A 24,024-nucleotide genomic window follows, 5' to 3' on the forward strand; every position below is an offset into this window, starting at 1 on the left:
GCTGCGCCCACTATTGCACACGCTACAGCAAACAAAATACATGGGTCGCCAATCGACAGCTGGGACATACCAGATTAAGTTTTTGTAAAGGTTTTTTTTTGCTTCTTAAGGATTTTATAAATATTTTATAGGTAAACATAATTCCATTGCAAAAAAATTAAAGAAAAATCACGGTCTGAATTGCCCAGTAGGGAGGTCCGAATGACCCCTACATTGTAAAAGGATGGAAGAGGTTTGCAAATCGTCGCCTAGCACTGCCATTGAGTGGTGAAAATAAACCTTTTATGGCATCAAAATGTAGCTGAGGTTTCAAACTAACAATTAGGATCTTTGACCGGTAAATTTTCTCACATCTATCCACCTAAAGGGCGATTTGTTTAAATAGGTCCTAATAGCCCCGGGCTCCCCTATATATTAAATATGGCCTGATTTTCAGTTTTCTACCAAAAACCCAAACCGAATGAGTCTCATTTTGATTTAAAAAACTCAAACCCTCCGGTTTTGATTGTTTGAAGACCCCGAATTGTTTATTCCAACCCGTAAGTCCTTATAAGACAAGTTAGAAGAACTTACAAAAAAACTGATGGTGTCATAGTTACCAAAAAAGTTTACAGCTGCCTTGGAAACAATTTTGAGGTACCGTAGAAAAAATGTTCTATCGTCGCACACTACGACCGCTCTGTTTACGTAAATTTTGTAAATACTTGCTAATTCAGACGAGCAGGACTGACTGAAATACAGTAGACTGTTGCAGCACGCCTTCATTCAGCGGAGGAGCGAAGCCATATCGACGCACAGTGATCTATACCATACAAAAGTCGGACAAACCTCAAAAGTAGCCCGAATTTGATGAAAACTTTACATTGGGGTAATTTTGTGAATTTTTCCTTTTTTCGCCGCAAAATTTTGACAATTAGGGTGGTACGAAAATTGAACATTTACAAATATAAAGTGCACTATATCATATCACATTTGACATTCCGTTAAGTTCTATTGAGTTCTATTGAATTTTCTTCTACTAATAATACTATAGTCTGTATCTTCATTAGGATTGTAGTATAGAAGACTATAACAGTATTATTGTGATATTGCCTGTCTCTAGAACATCTTATTTCTTACCATAATCAGTGGTTGGCGTGCAAACATCGATAACGCGCACAGAAACGGTTGCTTGGAATCGGGACTCACACGTATGTCTGGTATAAATATAACAAAGTTTTCGTTTCATTTTTACACTCTTGTGGTGGTCAGAATTACCGATCTTTTCAGAATTTCTAACTTAAATTAATACCTAGCTCTTTACAAAAGAGGTTTACACTTTTCTGGTAAGCTTTTGATTTAAAAATAAAAATTTCATCTTCATATCATTAACTGCGTTAGACATTATGTTTTTCGTTTCTTTGCAGAGAGCGAGCCAGGACAAGATGTAGAGCGAATAAAGGCGCTATAACCTAGGCTCATTAGTCAGGACAGGGCCAAATGCTTCTGTCCCATCCCATCCCAGGAACCTAGGACCAAAGGAGTGACATTAACCTTCTTAGCCAAGTCACTCCCAACGATTTGTCAAATCCCCATCAAATTGAAACGGTCGGTACGGTTGTCCACGTTTCTTCCTTATTCAAGGTTTGAAATAGGTCTTTGATTAAATTCTTCATTATATGAATAATTTAATTGCCGTATAATTTTGAATCATCTTCACTTTGTACGCTGCACAGTTGGCCTGGCCGCTTTAATGATTCTGTCACATTCCACATCGTCGCTGTTGTGCTATCTTATGACGAATGCCATTTTGGGGTAAACTGAGTTAGATATGCCACATTACTTGTTTGAAAAATCTCTACAAAGTGGCGCTTTCAGAATTTTGAAATTCTACTTGGTTACTTAGATATAGCGAGAAACATGATGAGAAATTGTGAGTTTTTTGCTTCAAATCACTGTATCTAGAGATTTGCTCAAGTTATATTGAAGTTTTAGATGTTTTTATGTGTGAAAATGTCTGAGGAACGCAATGGCATAAACATTTTCAAAAGAAAATTACACGAGTTGTGAGAAAAACACAGTTTTAGTTTTAAACTGGAAATAAAGCATATTTGGCAACACTGTAATCAAAAATAACAATTTTTTCTAGATTCCCTGACTCATTTCCTTCAAAATGCATTTCACCGACTGTTTATAGACCATATGAACGCAAAAATATGAATAAAAGTAAAAATTGATGATGTTTTTCTATGGAAAATTTTCCATGCACGATTATGACACGTCACATAAAATTTGTCATCAATACACGCCTATGACATGTGTGAGTGCGACTTTTGTTTAAATTCATAGTAAAAACTCGCAACATAGTCAACCGATCTTCATAATATTTGAGAGATTAATGCAGAATAGATAGAAGCATCAATTGTCTTCTTTGGATTGTTTGTACCATTTATAAGTTTCAAGGTGTTCAATCGCAAACTTTAAAAATCGTTTTTCTCGAAATGTGCTAAATGGCGCTTGTCATAAGATAGCACAACAGCGACGATATGTGCCACAAATATTAATATTGACAAGGAAAAAATGTAGGCGAACGTTTGAAATTTTCCAGGATCCCTACCTCTCCACATTTTGAAAAAGTTTTGAAATATGCATGGGTCAGCTCAAATTTTTGTTCTATGTGTGAATTTAAGAACATTCACCAAAAATGGCTTAGTTTGGACATGATTTAGAGGTGTCTCCAATCAAAAATCGTGTTTTTGCTATGTTTCCATAGGAAGATCACTTACACTCTTATTTTTTAGGCCCTACATGCCTACATATCATCAAAGGTTATTCCTTACACATATCTTAACATGTTTTAACAGGTTAACATAGCTCAAATCGCAATAGAAAATTTATTAACTAGATTTTTATATAGAAAAGAATACCAAAATCAAGAAAAAATACTGCTAATTTTCCTTGGTTTTGATATACTTTTCTATATGAAAATCCAGTTAACAAATTTTCTATTGTGATTAGAGCTATGTTCACCTGTGAAAACATGTTAAGATATCTGTAAGGAACAACCTTTGATGATATGTGGGCATGTAGGGCCTATCAAATCAGAGTGTAAGTGATCTTCCTATGGAAACATAGCAAAAACACGATTTTTGATTGGAGACACCTCTAAATCATGTCCAAATTAAGCCATTTTTGGCGAAAGTTCTTAGATTTTCACCTAGAACAATTTGAGCTGACCCATGTATATTTCAAAACTTTTTCAAAATGTGGAGAGGTCTACTGTGTATGTGTGGACTAGACTAGACTAGACTAGAAGCAATTTGATCTTTTGGAGCTTAAACCTAGTCTTATTTATAATGAAATGCTTCGTTCACAAGAACAAGTAGAGCAAACCGTTTTGAGCCAGTCAAAAATTATTTTATTTGAATTGCAAACGTGGGTAATTTCTCCAACGCTTTAAATATTCTAAAAATTTTGTTCAAAAACTTTTTTTGTATTTTGATCATAGAGGTTTTAACCTCTGAGTTTGATGGGGAAGTTTCTTGCATGAACCAACGACGTTGTTTTCGATTGATGTTTAATGTTAGCATAATATTCCACGCATCCGTCCAGGGCAAAACGATTATAGATGCAGAAGACGTTTCCATAACGCACACATTGAACTTTGCCCAAGCCTAAATGCTGTTTGTTTTCCTGGTGTCATACGTTTTGTTTTTATTCAGTTTTACTCATTAATGCAGCTGCCTATATGACGATTGACTGTATAGCTTTATAATATCTTTTCAGATTCGGAAAGAGGGGCTATTTTTAGATTCTAAATAGTGCGCTTTGGCGCTTCTCTTGTACGTTAACGTGTTTTACATGATTTTTAAAAATAATGTCAACGCGACATGGTAACATTGAGCGGATATTTTACGTACATTATTTTACGGAGAATGCGGCAAATCTTATTTAGGATTCCGCATAGATTCAATGCAACAAATGAGTATTGAAGTTTCAACATAAGTCTTTTTTGGGGATTTGTTATTGGCATTTTTGATATGGGGAAGATTAAACAAACCAGTACAATTATCTCGCAACTAATAAATTGCTAGAAATGCAAATCTTTCACAGAAGTCATATCTATCAACTACGAATGTAACAGATATATTATAAAATTCGAGAAATTGTTGATGTTTCTTCGATGAGACGAATTCTTGAATAGTTCATGTTTTTTCTGTTAAATATTTTTTTCTAAATTTAATTAAATTTTAAGGAGGAAATTAACAATATTTTTGCATTCAGGTTTTTAGATATTTCAAGGATTATCTAACACGCATTCAAATCACTTGTCAGTTCAACCATTAAATATCAAACTTATCTAACGGGGAATGAAAAGATATAATACTCAAGTAAACTCAAACAATTTTTATGCGGAGGATAAAATAAAAAAGTCGCGATAGTTTAGAAATTCAAAAACGCACAAACTAGAAACCCAAAAACTGGATAAGTTTGGCGTGTTCATAAAAACCCTCATAAATTGGAGCAATTGCACTGAAAGGCTTATCAAGATCCTCAAAATACACTACGAAAATTTTGGAGATCAGTACAATATATCAGATAGTATTTTGTGACCTGAAAATTCGTTTTCGTAATATGCAGCACCGGCTAGAGGAAAATTTATTATATACTCTTTTGACTAAGCCATAAAAACTAGTTTAAAAATGCTTTTTGATTTCAAATCGCGTTTCTTTATTTCATCTGGACTGCTTGATAATTCCTGCGTATTCTTAGAAATAAGTTTTATAGGAAAATTATAATCTTTAGAAAAGCTCTTTGATTACTTCACGATTCCAAAGCTTTTTTTTATGATAATGGCTTTAACATTTAAATCATACGCCTCCTATTCGAAGTTGTGTGTCAGACGAGTGTCTCAGAAAATAGGCAATGTCATCTCTTAATCCAACTGCAACCAAGTAAGTCAATTAACACCTCACTGACAAGTTCTCCAACCACTTGCATCTAAAACTTGTCTATACTCAAAACGCGGAATTTTGAAAATACATGTGGAAAACGCAAATCAAATATCAAAAACTTCGAAAATTCGCTTTAAAAAATTGAATTACGACGCATAAAAAGAGACTTCAGTGTTTAACCAAATAGACTGTTATTTGTGTAACCGTTAGTTTTCAAAGATAATTATGAAAGAATATATAAGTTACTGTAACATCATCGTGGTATGCTTACATTTATATCATATTATTAATCCAATGATAGCACCAGAAGATGTAATCTTCATAAAAGTTTTCTTGCATTCTTGATCGGTATATCATAAAGATAACACAGAGAGTAAGAAATATCAGCTTGAGCTATAAATTTGATAGCTTTCTGTTATGATGTTCTGATCGGGTATTGCTCTATTTGCCTCTCTTTTCTTCTGCTGTGAATTTTGTTCATTGATCGTTTTTGGTCTGTCCACTCATTGAATGTTATTGGAGGTGTATGCCCGAGTATACATGGAAATCACGGCGAAGTGCGGGGAGGGGGGAGAAGAAGGACAGTGTAAGGTATGCTCTTTAGACCCATGTGGAATAGTTATTGCGATTGCTGAGATAAATAATGCTCTCGAGTATTTTGTTGTATGATCAGTATACTATTCCATGTTTCTTCAATAACGCTTATGCTCACTGAAATTATATAACATTTTTCGAAATTGTTTCATTCTGAATTATATACGTAACAGATTGTATTATAGATGTAACATAGCGCGCGTCCTCGGTTGTATATTAGGGTGTCCCAAAGTGGCGTCATGTTGGGGAAGTCATCAAGAAGCTCACTTCTTGAATGGGGGGTTGGGGTATCGGGACCGCTTTCTTCTTCGGAGCGAATTTGCTGAGGCGTTCCCTACTGGTGGCGGGTTTTGGTTTTTTGGGGGGGTGGGCCGGTTTTGGGTGGAATTTCAAGTTCGTACTTGTGGAGGTGCTTCTGGGCTGTCTTGGATTTTTTTCGGCATTTTTTTATTTTTCTGGAGATCAGAATGGAGAAGTTTGGTTGGTTGGTTTGTATGGGCTTTGAGGTGTAAGGACGGCAGAGCCATTGGAACTTGGTAAGAGGTGTAATTTTTGGTGTTTTTCATTGGTTTTTCTTCAAAACTGGGTATCTGCAGATTTTCGGAAATATGGAGAGCACTTCAAATAGTTGAGCCGAATAAGGGGGCGTGATTTTGTTGAAGGGTGTTTTTTGTTATATATAAAGTTTTTGTTATATAACCTTCGACATTTTTAGCAGTTCATCGAAAATAATGATGTTCCGAAAAATGAAACAGTTCAAATATGCTTGGACCGCATGTTGTTTTTTTGTGGAATAGAGGGAAAGTGATTTCAATCGGTGTTTTCTGTTTGTCTTTGGTTCGTCGGGATCGGTTTTGATGAGAATTTGATGATTTTTTGTACCATCAATTATAAAAATAGTGAGAACTTTACTAATGATGCCAAGTCTCAAATTATTTTTAGAAAAGTTAATTCATCATAATTACTTCTTGGAGGCTTTTTTTACTAAAATTGTTGTACTAGAAGATACGCTGTATTCTGTTGTAAAACTTTTTCGAAAATACAAAGCCTTCAAAATTGACTATTTCGGAATTGTGTGATCTAAAACGTAAAGATAAGTTTTTCAACATTCACCCAATCCTTCTGCATTTTTCTTCACTCTTATGTACCTTACACGGGAATGAGACTTCATATACAAAATCTGAATACGTTAATCAATTCGGCATACAAATATACGCCATAACTTGCCACCAACTCGACATATTTGTTTAATTTTCATGATTTTCAACCCCATATGTGGTTATTAATATACTAAATAATTTTAAAAAAAATCGTCAAATGCTCATGGAAACCGATTCTGATGTAGTAGAGACAGGAATAAAACGCCATTTTTCATAATTTTCCTGCTATTTTGCGAAAAGCAGAATGCGGACTAAGCGCACTGAAATTGTTTTATTTTGTGGAACAGTGTTATTTTTTGTGGATAGCATGAAATGTCAAAAGGTTGTCTAGCAGGGGCTTGAATGACTCATACCCCACTAGCCGTGGCTATGCGCTTTCTTCAGCAAAGATACGCCCCTACATTTGGCTCAACTACTTGAAGTGTTTCCAGTACTTTTGAAATTTTGTAGATACCCAGTTTTAAAGAGGAACTAGTGAGGGGAACCAAAAATTACACTTTTTACTAAATTTTCGGGGCTCTGTCGCTCTTATGATCCACAGTTTGTACATGCTGACTAGCCGGGCTCCTTCATTTGGATCTCCGGAGGAATGGGAAGATGCTGAGGGGAATCTGAGACAGTTCGGGAGCGCTTCGGCAAGCATGGATTTGGGGTTTTGCCCAAAATCGACCCATTTTTCGGGAAGTCAAGGTTCGCCACCGGTGGGGAGCGTTTTCGCGGGTTTACTCCGGGGAGGGGGGTGGTCCTGGTATCCTGGCCTTTCATTTGGGGGGTGGGCCCGATGACTTTTTTAACATGATGTCATTTTGGGACACCCTATTGTATATCGGACATACAAAGTCGGTCGTTTTAGGGACATAGGTGGTGCTTGCTTTACACCGCTCAAAATGCATTCCAGCTAGCATAAAAACCCGCGCGAATATCGATTGCATGTAAGTCTGTATTTTATTAAATCGTTCGTGAAGAAAAAGCAATATATAATTGTCGTTTCATTACTTGTAGTAGTATCAATGATGGTAATCCATAAATGTTATGTTACGACATCTCGATCTAGGCTTTATGTTATATTGTATTTTTCTTGAACGGTCGTGTTTTGCCGGAAGGATGAAACAGGGAATAATAAATTCGTGTGCATGCCATCTGAAAAAAATTGATTCATTCAAGTATAGGCAACACTCCCGGCAACCGGTTGCCCGGAGTTGAAGTTGCATTTTTTACAAACCAAGTATTTCCGAATTAATTCAACAAACGATAAATCTATTATAAATTCTCGGCAGCCGGCTGCCCAGAACAACAAACACATGATAACATCTCTGAGAGTTGCATAATCATATCACTTATCAAGGCGAATCCAGATTTGTGTAACGCTTTACCCCATCCCACTAACAAAAACTCCTTCCCGTGGCAAACGTGGAGATGCAGAGGTATACACGGTCTCCATAACAACGTTTACCACACTAATATTCCTTTCCTTCCCCGATGACTGTAAGGACGTGGCCGGCGCCGTTATTGACATTTAAAGAATAGAACTCTCGAGACTTGTACATTGATGGTGGATAGCTACTCCCAGGCCCCATCTGTTGATTCTCTGTGCAATTTCGCTTGTTCTGGTCAATAACGGAGTAGCAACTACGAATTGTGCAGGTCATCATGCTCATGCTCATGTTCATTTTGATCATAGAGGTTTTAACCTTATGGTTATTCGCCTCTTTCCGGGTTAGAGAAATCTCTTTTGGAAAAATCTCTAACCCTATGTGCTGGGTTGGAAATCGAACACAGGTAAGCTGCGTACAAGGCAATCCCCTGTTTGTATGACTCTATGTATACATACATTGCTTTATATTTCACTACCGATTACGCGGAGCTACAGAAATTTTGAACTTTTCAAAAGACTTTGCATAGGTTGTATCAGATGCAACATAAACAATGTATGAAGAGTTTTGTTCACCCTCAAAAACTTTATTCATAACAGAAATTTGTTTTTTCTTTGGGAAAAATTGAATTTTAAACGATTTTGATTTGAAACAATCGTTGGACACGAAACTGGTCATTTTTTCAAATTCTTATTAGAACTATGTTTATTAACAATTTACAAATTGTTGCATTAAAAATCGCAAAAAACATTTTTCATATTTTTGTCTCAAAATTGCCTAATATTTCTTATAAAGCAGCATAAAAGACTTCATACAGTTGGAAAAATTTCTTATGTCAGTCATCTTGAAGAATCCAAAATTCGGTGAAATGGCAAAGTAGCTAATTTTTTAGTAGCGAATGTCCCAAAAAATGACTTTTTGCTGTAAATCACAATTTAAGAGAGATATTAGAATATTCAAACGTGGTTTTATGTTATTTCTTATATAGGTAGGTTATGTTATTACTCCTAACACCGATTTTCTAACCAAGTCACGTCTTATTCTTGTAGTCTGTCGTTACTTGTACGAAGCACAATTTTCATGCCACCGTCGAGACTACATCTTCAAACTCACATTGTGCTGGAAGCTCCCGAGCGCTCCGATGCAGTCGCGCTACTAGCTAGCGACCACTCGTCCCGGCCGTGCTTTCCGAGGTAGTGAGGTGTTCTTTCAAACTCCCTTCTCAGGCGAGCATTTTGCTTTAAATAATAATCCGCTCCCTGAAAACTTTTTGGTTCATATGATGCCGGCGCATACAGCACATGGTTTCCTGTCCGCCTACTACCAGAACATTCATGGAATGAGAACAAAAACGCAGGCCTTCTAGCTTGCCCTCACTTCTTGCGACTACGACATTATCGTTCTCACTGAAACTTGGCTACTTGGTGATATATTAAACGCCCAGCTATGGACGTACTACGCAATCTACCGCTGCGATTGAAACTCTTCTATCAGTAATCGAAGCCGTGAAGGTGGTGTTCTTATAGTGATGAAGAAAAATCTAGCTGGGAGTTTATAAAAGATGAATGGATGTAAATGTTTGGAACAGGTTGACGTCCGCGATTCACTGTTAGGCCGATCTTTTTCCAAAACATTCTTGAGAAAGCCAACCGACAAAACACTTTTTTTCCCCAGTGGGTAGTAAGATTCGGAGTGATTTCTACTCGTAGTGACGAAAGTTCAGACATGGTGTATGTAAGTGAAATTGAACATTTCCGGATAATACCTCGTGGCTATTTCGAAATACCCCTTGTTAACAAACTGTGTTTTTTTGATTACTGATACTACAAATGTTCCACAGTTAAGTACCAACTGATCTATTCTTTTAAATTTTGTTGCATTAATTTGTTGTTTCCTCCGATAAAACCTTCTTTGTGCGTGTACTGAAGCCCGCATAAAAGTATCAGCCCCTCTGGAACAACAGAAAGCCAATAAATCTTCTTTTCGATATAAATTATATTCATCTAATAACAACAGGCCCCGGGAAGGTCTACTTCCGGACCGGAGATAACCTATTTAAGATCATAGATATATCGCGTAAACAACACTCGTTCGTGTACGAAGTCTACGTACCCGCCTGGGAAGTAAAAATTGATGGTGTACTCTTCAACAGGGGCCCTTATTGCGAAATATAGGGTTGGCTCCTTCCAGAACGCTTTGCTTCAGTCAGTGCAATTTCTGGTTTGCAAGCAATGGCGTTCAGCAAAAATCGAGGAGTATAACAACTTATTTTCAATCAGTCTCATGTCGAACCTTTCGCCGGATCTATTCTTCCAAACTTTGTTCTTTTGAACGGGGCTCGTCTTTTGTGCCTCAGGGCATGCCGTCATTGCAAAAAATTGAGCCATACAGCTACCCAGTGTAGAAACATAGACACCACGACTAATTTATACGCGCCCTTGTCCACTAACGAGTGAGAGTCTGACATTTTTTTACTGTGTATTTTCACCGATCAGTTGTTTGTATCGATCGCCCCAGTTAATTTTAATATTTGACGTGATATATTCCGTTTAATCGTTGTTTAATGAATCGGCTAAGAATTTTATTTTTGCCCTTGATATTGTAAAGTTTAAAAGTGTTCCTTCCTCCTGATATTATAGTTGTTTTTCCTTTCGTGAGAAGTCCAGTGAAAAAGTCCAGATTGTTTAAATTACCGGACCTGTGTGTAAAATTTACGAATTTCGGATTGCTTCAATAGATGCATCAAGGACGTACAAGACCAGCTTTGTACTACCAATTCTGAAATCAAAGCTACTTCAGATAAGTTGCTCTCGAGCCAATCGCCGGTTGCAAGATCACTTTATCCAAATATAAAGCGCCCTCGTGAACATATCACCAAGGACTTGCCGGAGAGAAGACCCGCGCTCATCCTTACTAGTGGAACTCGACTGATTGAAAATCTACCGAAAGTCATTGAAACAGTAGTCGGCATCGATCTGAAATATAGCAACAAAGCTTTGGACTTTTCTCCCACGGTATGCCATAGGGTTGTCTTCACATTGATAACCGATCTATCTTACTACATGATATTCGCAACAATTTCAATATGATCTTGACAACTCCACCACCATGGCCAAGCGCGTTCAATTAGTATACCTATTGATTGGAACAGCTACGCGTCTACTATATCTGAAGCAATCGAATCAAAACAATAAATTCCTCCGGTGGAAGCATACAACGTTTTAACTGGCTTCATTATCGACACTGCGATTAAAGGTCAGACGAAACGAGATCAAGCGCAAACAGCAGTGGACGGTCTCCCAATTGTGGTGGGTAGAGATCACTCAGAATTGTACGCGAAAAGGTCCTATAAGATCTTTTTGAATGCCGGATCGGCCGATTTTTTCCGAATATACCCAACGTTAGAAACGCAAATGAAAAACTTAATGAATACTAAAAACGCGGTTATTGGCACCGGTTTGTCGACGGATTGACAAGAGAAATAACTTTTCATACGGTGCAGGACAGGTACGCATCGCTTCTATACTAATTATTATGACAGTACTGATGAGGGTGATTATAAAAGATGCTGTGCTGTATACATTCTCCGCACAAAACTGGTGGTTTTATATTTATCCATCAACGACCATGACCATGAGATTACCTAAGTTTGAATTATTTTGTATTGCTCCATTCCGGGTAATAAAAACGGGGACACTAAGATTTACACAAGTTTTCTACTTCCAGCTGTCGAGAAGCGTCAACAAGTGCACGTAATATATTTTGATTTCGTGAATGCATTCGACAAGGTGTCTCACGACATTGTTCTTTTGAAACTGGAGTGACTAGGTTTTCCAGGATGGGTAACCAAATTTTTGCATTGTTACCTCTCCGAACGATCTGCTTTCGTTAGAATTGGTACCGCACGATTAAGCGCCTTTCAAACGCCAACCAGTGTGCCTCAAGGAAGCCACCAAGGGCCACCTACCTTTCTCTTATTCATCAACGATCTCTGTACCCGCATAAAGTCTGAAAATCTTTCGTTTAATTGCCCCAGGATTCGACAATGCTGTGCTTCAAGGAGATATAGCCAATATAGATTGCTGTACGGCATGCAGCTCAATGTGGATAAAGGTGATGTAAGGTGATAAGTTTCGAACACTCGGCAACTCTAAGGTGTTGTGAATATAGTCTTCAAACTTGTGCCATCCAGAGGGCAGATTCTATCAGTGACTTGGGAGTATTATTCGAAAGAAAACTTCGTTTCGCCGACCACATCACTGCAACAACAGTGGGCTTCTTGAAACGGAATGAAGTTGATTTTGTGAATTTATACACACTTTAGTCTATACATTGCGCACTAGTCCCGAGCACCTTGGAATATGTGGTACAAGTATGGGCGCTATACAACGCCGTTCAAAGTAATAGGTTGGAGCACGTTCAGAAAAGCTTTGTGCGAGTTGCTCTCATAAAACTGGAACGACCCTATATGTCTTCCACCGTATAATATTAGATGCATGTTGCAAGATTTGCCAACGTTGGAGTCTCATCGTACTTTCTTCCATAGAATGTTCATCAACATTTTCTCAAGGATTAATTTGTTTGTTCCCCATCGATTCCTAGACGCCGTACAGATTATGGCCAGAATGACCCGATGAACAGATGTTATGGCAAATTCAACGAAACTGCTTTAGTTTATGATCTTGCAGGTGGATGACATTATGGACTCATTAATCTAACGATCCACCTAGTTTGCTCCTGTCACTCCAGTCTGTCCCACTTTCTGTGCCATAGTGCAACGACCCCAATCTCAAATTGCCGTCTCCGTCCCCAAATTCTCCAGCAGCGAAATCTTCTGCTACTTCACTATTCCCAACCACTGCCGTGTTAGGGCTTACCAAGAGGTCTTATTCCGACCCAAAGTCAAATCACGTAATTCAAATTGCGAGGCAGCTTGACAAAACGGTATTCAACCGTAACTGAAATTACAATGGTTAGACCAAAAATTCGCATTGTTTTGTCTAATCTGAAGCAATCAAACACAGTTGCTTGCGATTAGCTCTTCACGTTAGAGTACGGCGTATATGTACCTTAACGGGACGTGAAGATTGACGGTGTGGTCACCGAGTCGAATCTGACCGTCGAAGGCTCGCTGAAGCATCGAATTGGTCGTTATAAGGACTCCTCGCTTCAATCAGTTAAGACATTTGAATGCCAGTTCGCCATTTTGTACCACGGATTGATACTGTGACGTTGCGGTAAGTGCGGAGGATGGTAGCACAAGAGATGCTGAAACGAGTCTCTATTGTCGCCGGACTCCACATGTTCTCTTGACATGTCTCATGTATAAATTGCACGGGGATAAAATCAAACGATCTTTAAAAGAACGCTGTCTAGGAAAATCCCTTTGATCTTCGAAGGAACCTTCTTTGGCTGATCTTGGCAATTCTAGGAAAAGAAAGACCCTTTCTTTTCCTAAACTTCCTAGTAAAGGACTTGCAAGTGCGTGCAAGTGCACTAGCTTAATCCCCGATCCCAATGGTAGTGAAAATTTGCCAATTATAGTTTCAATAAGTAAGGGTACAAGCTGCGTGGTCTCTATTAACGTGTCGTATGACCTCACACACAATATTTATTAGTAGAAATATGAGAATAAGATTGCAAAAATCACGGTACAAGAACTTCTTCCGAATGAAAAATAGGACTCCCTTGTAGGCTTGATCATCAAAGCCACGGTTCAAGCGCAAATGAAACGCATACCATTCGTGAGGGTAAACACCGTTCATACGGAAAAGTGCTACGCATATAAAGAATTTTGGAACCATGGTGGTGGAACACCGCAAAACCAATGATAGCAAGTTGAAAAGCTTGCTTTGCGCAAAAAAAGCGAATATTGGCGTCAGTTTGTCGATGGTTAGAAACATCGGTGAGCTCAATATGGAACACTGCTAAAAGAATGCATTAACGAAATGTAACGAGTGAAAGCGAGGTATATTCGATGCAATGGGTTTTTTACTTTGCACGGAAGGTATACCCGGACTCTATCCCTATACCGAAAACTGTGCAGGACGTGCCGCCAGTAAACTAATCTAACTTTTTGATGAATCTACCTTACTCTATAAAAACATCTGCGTTACATTTGTTCAATAGGTTTCTTGAGCCGAACAGTGTTCCACGCAACTGAAAATAAGTGAGAGTGTTTGCTATCCATAAACTGGGAGAAACAGCCTCCGACCACTATTCGTATCGGCCAATTGATATGCTTTCCTATATCCGGAAATTGGTGAAGAAAATAATCAAACGACGCCTCGGTAATTGGGTTGAGTTAAACGGTTTGTTACCAGATATTCAATTTGACTTTCACCAAGACAAAGAAACAAAAGATTGTCTTGCTCTACTTTCATCAGAAATTCAACTGGCATACGCTCGTAAGGCGCAAATGGCATCTGCAAAACATTAAGGGGGATTGCGATTCCGTATCAGTTGAGGTTCTCTTGAACAAAAATTCATCAACACGGCCTTCTGCCAATTCTGAACTACTATTTGTATATATTGTTAAGGCTCTTGTTATAGCCCCTAATCTAACTGTTAACTATTTCCAAATCTAAAAAGAAAAGGCACAAAATTAAATGATGCCACTGATTAAATGCCCGAGAGCTCTCAGTAAGCTATTCATGAACTCGAGAAACTTATACTAATACGAATCGATACAGTAATTAGACGCAAACATAAAATGCACATGATATAAGTTTTCATCATGTTTCGGATTTTGCTGGGTTCTACCTTAAAATATACGGATCTGACCTCATTCGAAAATGGCCAACAGATTTCTAATTACTGCGCAAATGCCTCCAAAAAGTACTTATTGTATTTGTTAGTTTCGTTTTGGTGAGTAGCTGTATAGTTTTCATCTACTACATTTTACTAAGCGTTTGTTCCGATTAATTCAATCTATATAATTTTCCTTTAACGCCGCATTTTTCACATTTTTTTGAATTTTAATGCAGACGGAAAAAATTGTTCCTAAAATCGTGAATTAAGTGCCATGAATTCTGGAATAGTCACGTTTTCGCATTACGAAAACTAGTTCTTGTATTTCATAATTATGTTCAATTTCATTTCAGTAACGCCTGAATAACATTTTAATTAGTAGAGATATTTGTTTTCGTTTTGTGAATTTCAGTCATGGTTATTATTCAGAGTCCGACTATATGACGAGAACTAATTCATGATTCATTACATTTTGAACATTTCCTGATTGTGAATTAGTTCGCAAAATCAAAACACATTCTCTCGTTAATTATTTCACGAAAATTTGAATATGATTCATGAATCCTTTCAATCATCTTGAACTAGGTCATGATTTCTAATATATTAGTCAAGAAACAATATCCGTGTCCGTGAAATAATTCACAAAATCATAAAAGATTATTCAAGTATTCGATTTGGTTCATGATTCCTAGTATATTTAACGCGACTGACCGTCCATCCTCGGGAAATAGTTCACAAAATCTTAAATTAGTTTTTATGGATTCCTGAACTGGTTCACGATTTATAGTACATGATTCACGATCTATCTTGAGTACTTTTTATATCTGGAAGATATGGCTTATCATTTTAAATTTCTGCATATAATCATGAAACTTTCACATGAACTGTTTTACAAAATTTGGGTTTTTTGCATAAATTATCATATAGTTATGTCCAGCTTCTAGCGACGAGTAATAGGCGCGAGCAGAAGATATAAGAAAACTATTAGGACCTCAAACATCGTTATTCATTTGATATTCATTTGATAAGGACAGAAAACGAAAACTGCACTGAGCAACAAAAATACAAATCGTGTTCGTGATATAGTTCACAAAAAAGACACCGCGAACCAGTCACACTTCTATGAACCAGTTCATATTATCACGATATTCTGAGCAAAAAATTCTATTGCTCAAGAATAAAATATCACGATAACGTGCATAAATTATGGAAATCGTGACAATTTTCCTGAAATCATGAACACCGTCTAAATTTTTCTTAGTTGATATACTTTATACAAAAAGTGTCTCCCCAAATTCTGGACAAGAATCCTATCGAAAACTAAAGATGAGCGGGGAATAACCAAAGTAACCCAACCAAACATTTGAACGCCATGTATATTCTTGGCGTGACTAGTTTTTTTTGAGAATGCAAATAGTTATATTAATATAAATACCGCTGTCCCATCCCAGGAACCAAAGGAGTGACATTAACCCTCTTAGCAAAATCACTCCCAACGATTTATCAAACCCCCATCAAATTGAAACGGTTGTGTACGGTTGTCCACGTTTCTTCCTTACTCAAGGTTCAAAATTATCCGTTGATTAAATTATTCATTAAATGAATAATTTGATTGCCGTATAATTTTGAATCATCTTTATTTTATACGCTGCACAGTTGGCCTGGCCGCTTAAATGCTTATGTTATATTCAATATGTGCCACAAACATTAATAATGACAAGAAAAATTGTGGGCGAACGTCTGCAATTTTCCAGGATCCCTACATGTATTGGCTGTGTATGTGTAGACTAGACTAGACTAGAACACAAATAGTTATATGAATACAAGGTTTATTATCCATAATTTCAGAAACTTGGTCACGATTTTTGTAAATCGTTCAGTTCCCAAAATTGTGAATTTTGTTCATGAATTTGTGAAAGGATTTTTTCCATGTGGATGGAAAAAATGTGAGTTTTATAGTTCTGACAACACTGTAAAGAGCGAATACCAAAGTGAACTATGATCGATTAATCGCTTGTCGTGTCGTGGTACGCTTGACTCCTTCCTACTCATTGTTTCATGTTGCTGCCGGGAAATGTCAATGAGATTATGTGCGGCTCTTTTCGTGGAAAAATGAAAGACAGCGTAGCTTTATCACTGGTGGTGATGCAAAAAATATTCGCCAGAGAAAAATGAAAGAAACAAATGCGTGTGTGACACATTTCTCATTGCCATCCGGAAAACAGATATATTAGTCTTGTTTGTGGCAAGCAAAAATAAATAGGCTGATCCTATGAAAAAATGGAACACGATTTAAGGATAAGACCACAGAGAAAAGTTCTTGAAACAGTGTTTCATCCAATATAGACATTCCTTTAGGGCCTGACTGACTGCTCAATCCATTTGTTTGTTCGCGAATGACTACACTTTTGATTGATCTTACTGAAACATTACACTCAGACATAATGCAATATATAACCAGAATCCATTTATGAAATAAAATCAACAGACCCGATTCGTCGGGTGATGTTTCTCACAGAATTGATACACTTCGTCTCTCACTATGTGGTGGGTGGAAACCACCCCCTAGCAATGATTTACAGGGTCGTTTACCGCTACGTAGACCGAGTTAACGCACACACCTAAAAGGTTCTCAATCAATGAGCATGACCGGTAGAGAAGATGCTCACCAACTCCGACAATGTTTCACTACTCAGGCTGAAAACAGTTTCTCGTAAATGAGGGGTGCTCAAAAGCTCAATTAATCGTCTTCTTTGCAGTGGACTATTAAACAACCGAGGGATGGAAGCACTTTAAAGCCCGCAAACGGAAATATAGAAAACAAAGCAAATCTGATGTAAATTAATTTAATCCCTATCCTTATTCTCCTATACCTTAATCCTAAAACATCATCACTTATACCTAAACTATACTATTTCTTCCTACTTCCTAACTGTGACGTCACACATGTACCTGAGGTATCCGGCGATGCTTCCTGATGATGATGTGTTGAACCCGGTCGACCAGGTGAATTGTCCCCGTTGACGTTCGATATGTCCTGGTGGTTTTGACTTCGTAACGATGATAACTCGACGATGACGTGGTCGTTCAATTGGTGTGGACTGATCATTCACAATTGCCCACTCCCGAACGGTAATTTTAGCGGCAGCATATGAAGACCAAGATGACGATCGCTGCTTCCTATTCCTGTCCGGAACTTGCAACTGTCCAACACGGTGCGTTGCCCGGATGGATACAAAGGAGGACGACAATAGGGAATCAGTGTTGGCGGCGATCCTGCCTTGCTAGGCCGTTAACAATGGCCGGCGAGTATGTCGAAATAACAATGGCGACAATCCTGTCCCGCTCGGCAATTAACAATGGCCGGTGTGAATGTCGAACTAGCGATGGCGACGATTCTTCCGGCACGCGGCTGGGCTTCCTGTCCGTGTCCACTCGACCCAGTGACGGATAACGATCGGTGGTTTTGGTTCCGTGTAGTCTTCTGTGGGAGATAATTTGGAACCGTGTTCCTTTTTCTTGCTAGCTTTCTTTTACACTTAATGCGCGTCCTTTCTAATAAATTGTACTATTATTTTTAACGTGTCTTGTATCGTACTACTAAATAGTAGGTCAAATACTTTTAAGTTCCCTTTTCATAGGGTTTTAAATAAACTTTTCACTAACTTTACCGATATTGAACCCGTCGCGCACTACTAAGCTGGTTACTAGTCACGGACAGAAAGAGGACGATTATTCCCGAGCCAAGCTATTTATACGTCTAAGATTTCACGAGAAAGGACGAAAACATCCGATAATCTACGAAAATAACATAGATTTGACATGTCCATAAGGTTTGGCAACACTGATGCTAGTGGCTCCATCGATGAAGCGATGGCAGCAACTCAATTGTCAAACTGCTATAATCGAGCATAATATTTAGAGTGTGGACGCACTGATCTAGCTATCTGTGGATACGACTCTGAGTGTATCCAATACACCCTGCACTCACTAGATGCTGTCAGTTCGCTCAGTTAATGTATCATGAGAGAGCGCGACAGAGAGAGACACTCGCACTCAAGTATGTTAGGGTACATGTGGGTGTAGTGGACTTGTGGTGGAGCCAACAAGTATTCCATCTGTAAACTTTTGGTTACAGAATATTCGAGTCAGTATGGTCATAGCACCAACCCTTCTAGTGTTCTGTCGAAACAGACGGTCAAGTTCCGTAATGGAACGTAGTACCAAGGATTTGCTTTGCAGTTGCCTCAGGATAACGAATCGCGCGGATAAATCCCTCTTCTACACACCCCACACCCATAGTAGTACAAATCGATCTTTCTAGTATTCCGATTGTAATGGAATAGATAAACTTGTACAGTTCCATTTCAGGAGATGGATTGCTAATGGCTTTAGCATGATTAACCAAGCCCAGCTGGTTACGTTGAAGCGAAGCAAGGTGTTTTTGGGAGACCCTTTATGACGTTAGAATATCCTTTTGTTTTGAAATTTCAGGTTTCAAGTTTTGGCTCAAGTTCAGGAACCATGATTTTAACTATATATGAAAAGTAGTAGGCTATGGAAATCATGACTCATGCTAGGAATTTATCAACTTAAGTTTTTTACAATTTCAGGTGGAAATAATTAATTCTACAAGTTTAAAAATAGGCAAAATTATGTCGTTTTATACAATTTCGAGGTATTCTCTTCGATATTTATTCATTTCTATCTGCGGAGTGCCAGCATGAACAGTTATTTGATTCAGGACGACAATTTTATCACCAGGGAAGAAGCAAGATGTTCGTAAAAAATCTGGAATTTCAACTGCAATTACAAATAGGTATCATTCGATACTACGTCTGTTTCACAAGTTAACAAAAAATAAACAACAATCTCATTCGTGTAGCCAATCTAAGCCGATTTTCAGCTCTGTTGTGAGCGTTAGTATATTAATGGGCAGTTAAGAACAACACACACACACATATTGGGTTATTGGAGTCCAGAAAACAGCAAGAACATTAGAAAAGAAATATTATACAAAAGCAAGAAAACTCGAAGAAACATTGTTCGAGCTCTTCATTGCTAAACATTACATCAAACCCATTAAGAGGACACTTACAAAAACACAGAACACCATTAAAAGACACACACACACACAAATACACGGCACGCAAGAACAACGAAAAAGTTCACTCACGAGTCGACGTCCTGACTGTGCAGCGAATCGTCCGATTCCGGAACAAGGCCAATCCGTCCGTAGGCGTTGCCGGACGACGTCGGGGGTCGTAAATTTTTCGGCATTTTGATTTGCTGATCTAGTAGTAGGTGCTGTGCTGCTGGCTAAATTATCTCCTACTACAACTACTGCTAGTTACTTTTACAAATGATTCAGTCCACCGGATGATTGCTTTCGGAGTTGCTTTTCTTCCCTTTTGTGAGATAAACGTAAATCTTGTCGGGAAAAGATTCTAATGCATTCGTAATCTAAAACGCTAGGACATTAATTCAACTAATTTACGATTATTTAGGACAAATTTAGAATATCTTCACGAGGCCACGAATTGATGCGGTTTTCACGAGTTAGCTCTTACGGGATCGGAAGGATCAGAACTATTTGACGTTTTAGCTTCCTACACAATCAATACGGCGCTAATAGCACATTTTCATTAGCGAGGTGTGAATTTTGTCGCATTTCTCTGTGACGAGATGAGCGGTTGATTTTGTTCCAATTGGGTGCCAGCCGGGTAGCCAACTCTACAGCACAGGAGGGCTAGTGCGGTCTGTGGGAAAGAAAAATGATAATGAGTAAATATAGGATGTCTTTTCCGAAGTAGTTTCTAAGGTATAATTTGGTATAAGGAACAGCAAGATGAATTAATTGGGATTGGTTCTATTAGAATTACATTTACGAATTAGATTTCATTTGTTAATTCCATTCTCTGTTCAACTTTAAAGCAACAGCTGATAATTGCGCATTAACAACAGCATCGGACCATGGAGACCTTGCCCTGATACTATGAATCACATAAACGTCCAGTTCATCTTTTCGCTAAGAAAAGTTATGCGATCATTCATCTCTGATAAAGAACATTTATCCCTACTCCCATGTGCTGCCAGCTGGGGTACGAGTAACCTTACTAAAGATCGGGTCACCAACATATCTTTGGCCGTATGCGACCCGGGAAGGGGGAAACGAAGAGAACAGCGAAGCATTCCAAGGCTGGTAATGTTTCAAATCGAAGGACCACTGCTTCTGCTATGGCTGTTATTCATGAAATTGAACAAGTTGGTGAAGAGAATGATGAGAATTTGTCTCTGGTAGATAATATCATTTACATTTGTGCCACGTAATTGTGTTATTTTATTTGGGAGGGATTTCACGCGTGACTACTCGATCGAATGTTATTTTCTACTGTGTGCCAGAGGTGTGCCAATCACCACAATGCCCCCCCCCCAGTTACACCAAGAACCTTACGCGGTGGCCTGTAGGTGTAACTAACGTCTTCTTGCTATCGGGATAACCGTTCGAGTTGTCGGAACTGATGTGAGCTGGTTTTTCTCGATCGATGTGTAACGGATTTCTTGCGCACACAACAGTCGACAACTTAAGCGCCACTTCCGTTAGGAAGGCTGCCGACGCATGACGATAGTCCGGCCAGAGACTCTATCCACTAGGCGGGTATGTTAAAGTGGCTCAAACACCGTTCTTACTCATTGAGAAAATCTTTCGCGTAAAAACTTAACAAAAAAAAAGTAAAACGAACCGCTCACTTTAATCGAGATAGTTTTCAACCTTCAGAGAGATAGAGAGACACTATGGAGCTGTATAACATGTCTATATTGATATGAATGCGTTTTCTTGTCCCGGGACGCTTAGATCTAAGTACAATCTGGGCCTGTCTCTCTTAGTTTCTAACCTGACCTGATAAGATCCAGTTCGATGACGAACGTTTCCTTCCCTCGCTGACGATGCAATTTCGGTCGTACTTACTGCTCGCTTAGTGACTCCACGCACGATCATGCGCGTGCAACATATCGCCCATTTCTGCCTAGCGGTTGACGATTTAAGGACGACTCAGAATATACATCAGCTTCCGTCAACGTCAACGGAACGTCACCGTTCCGTCAGGATAAGTTACATTCAGTTAAATGGAGGCATTCACACACAACATCAACGGCACGGAAAGTTTTGGCGTACGGCACGTGTGAACGGACGCAAGAGAAAAGTATTTAACTTATCCTGACGGAACGGTGACGTTCCGTTGACGTTGACGGAAGCTGATGTATCGTCTGAGTCGCGCTTTACCCGGACGACGAATGTGCTCGTGGGATGGCAATGCGCACGAGATTTTGTCGGACTGTTCTCCGTCGTATATGCCCAACGGTAGGCTACCGGGCGATGTTCCGTCCTAACGTCACAGGATGGTGAATTTGGAGACGTTGGATTGGCGCGTAATTGCCGCTAGGCGGTGATTGGCTGGTTGGCGGGTTTTCCGATCTGCCCAGGCTGAAGTTGGCTGGGTGGGGCTCCCAGAGAAAAACCCACGTTGAGCGGGTTGCCTACCTGTTCAACGGTTATCTTTAACGGTAGTCTAATTTTGCGATAATTACAATTTTACCTGATTTGTATCACTAGGGTTGCTCAGTGATCAATCGGTAGGGGTTTTTAAACATATTATTTCAGCCTTTTTTGGTCAAGAAGGCCTAAAAGAGATCATTGATTTATACCAACAGCACGTGGTGGCTTTTGTTGCCTACTTACGATCTACTAACAGCATCTGTGCACTAAATATGCTGCTCTCCGCCTACTATAACCATCAACGTTTTATTTTAATATCTAATTTGCTGATTTATCGTTTAAATTTGGTCACTATCTAATACCGATGAGCACCGCTTGGTACGTATCCCACTGATGGCTTCAACAATCTTATTTGAAGTGAGAACAAATACCCTTTTTGGTATAGTGGCGTGATTCCCGGAAAACAAAAGAGTTACCCATTTCACTCACTCTTGCCGGCAAGCCTACCTAACGTGATCTAAACGATCCTCGTTGGAGTTATCCTTCTGGGGTTCATCGGGTGGAAAAGGCAAAGGAGGGTGAGGTGGAGCCCGTGTTAAGTAAAACTTTTCCGTGAGCCGCAGCTTTCCTGTTAACGGAGAGATGGCGCAGTAAGCAGTGCTGTCAGTGTGATACCGACTGGGATATTCTATCTCGTTACAGATGTAAACACTTTGGGTCTTCTGATTTATCACCAGAGCCATATACTTATCTGTGCGACCGATGACACGATAAGGTCAGTCGTATGGTCATTGTAGAGATTTCTTGACAGCATCGTGGCGTACAAAAACATGTGTGCAATCGTTTAAGTGCCTGGTCACGAAAATTTTTCCGTTGGTGTGGTGCTTTACTTCAACTGGTCGTATCTGTTCCATTACATGATGGAGGTCCAACAGAAAATCAGCTCGATCTCACATCTTCTCTGGTGGTTCGAAAAACTCTCCAGGTATACGCAAGGGTTGGCCGAACACCAATTCAGCAGGAGAACAATTCATATCTTCGTTGAATGCGGTTCGCAAGCCAAGCAAAATTAATGGGAGTCGAGTGAACCACTTTTTAGCCTCGACGCACATGATGGCTTCCTTCAGTTTACGGTGAAAACGTTCAACCATTCCAATGGCTTGTGAGCTCCAAGCAAAACCGCCAATTCGTTGAACAACTCCCATTCGAATTGACGCCCCTGATCTGTAGTAATATATTCAGGGCAACCGAATCGCGAGATCCATAGAGAGTAGAGTGCTATTGCTACCGTGTTCGCCGTCATATTTTCCAACGGTATAGCCTCAGGCCATCTGGTGTAACAAATTGTTACTAACAATCTACAATGGTAAGAAGATATAAAGGGCCCACTAGATCGACGTGGATATGGTTGAAACTTTGATTTTGGCACACTTCGCAATTTCTCACAAACTGAAAAAAGTGGCAGCACTGCCGAATCTCTCGGAAGTGATTTTGTGTTCCTCCCATAGTTTACAAAATTTTGCAGTGAAATATAGTATATTTAATAGGAAATCGAAGTTAATCGCTCGGTAGGTCGTTTCTCCTGTTGTGTTATGTGTTGGTAGGCAAAAATATCGTTGGAATAGTGTAATTTGACGTAGTGATTTTATCGTCACATCACAATTATTTTACTATGTATGTGCGCGACTCGAGCGAGCTACCAAAAAATGTTCCCA

The 24,024-nt window shown here is 38.9% G+C and overlaps 1 protein-coding gene across 3 annotated transcripts in view; it reads right to left on the reverse strand.

The window, feature by feature from the left end:
• LOC131686153 (P protein) overlaps positions 1-24,024 on the reverse strand; it is a 436,886-nt gene that overhangs the window by 345,880 nt on the left and 66,982 nt on the right. Inside the window, exon 3 of one of the 3 annotated variants that reach the window (XM_058970336.1) lies at positions 19,988-20,570. The exons of the other annotated variants lie outside the window; for them this stretch is intronic. Coding sequence (XP_058826319.1) covers positions 19,988-20,091 — 104 coding nt within the window. The 5' untranslated portion in view covers positions 20,092-20,570. The remainder of the gene's footprint in view (positions 1-19,987; positions 20,571-24,024) is intronic. 3 annotated transcript variants of the gene reach the window in all.

This window comes from Topomyia yanbarensis, chromosome 2, assembly GCF_030247195.1.
Source record: "Topomyia yanbarensis strain Yona2022 chromosome 2, ASM3024719v1, whole genome shotgun sequence".
Taxonomy (NCBI): domain Eukaryota; kingdom Metazoa; phylum Arthropoda; class Insecta; order Diptera; family Culicidae; genus Topomyia; species Topomyia yanbarensis.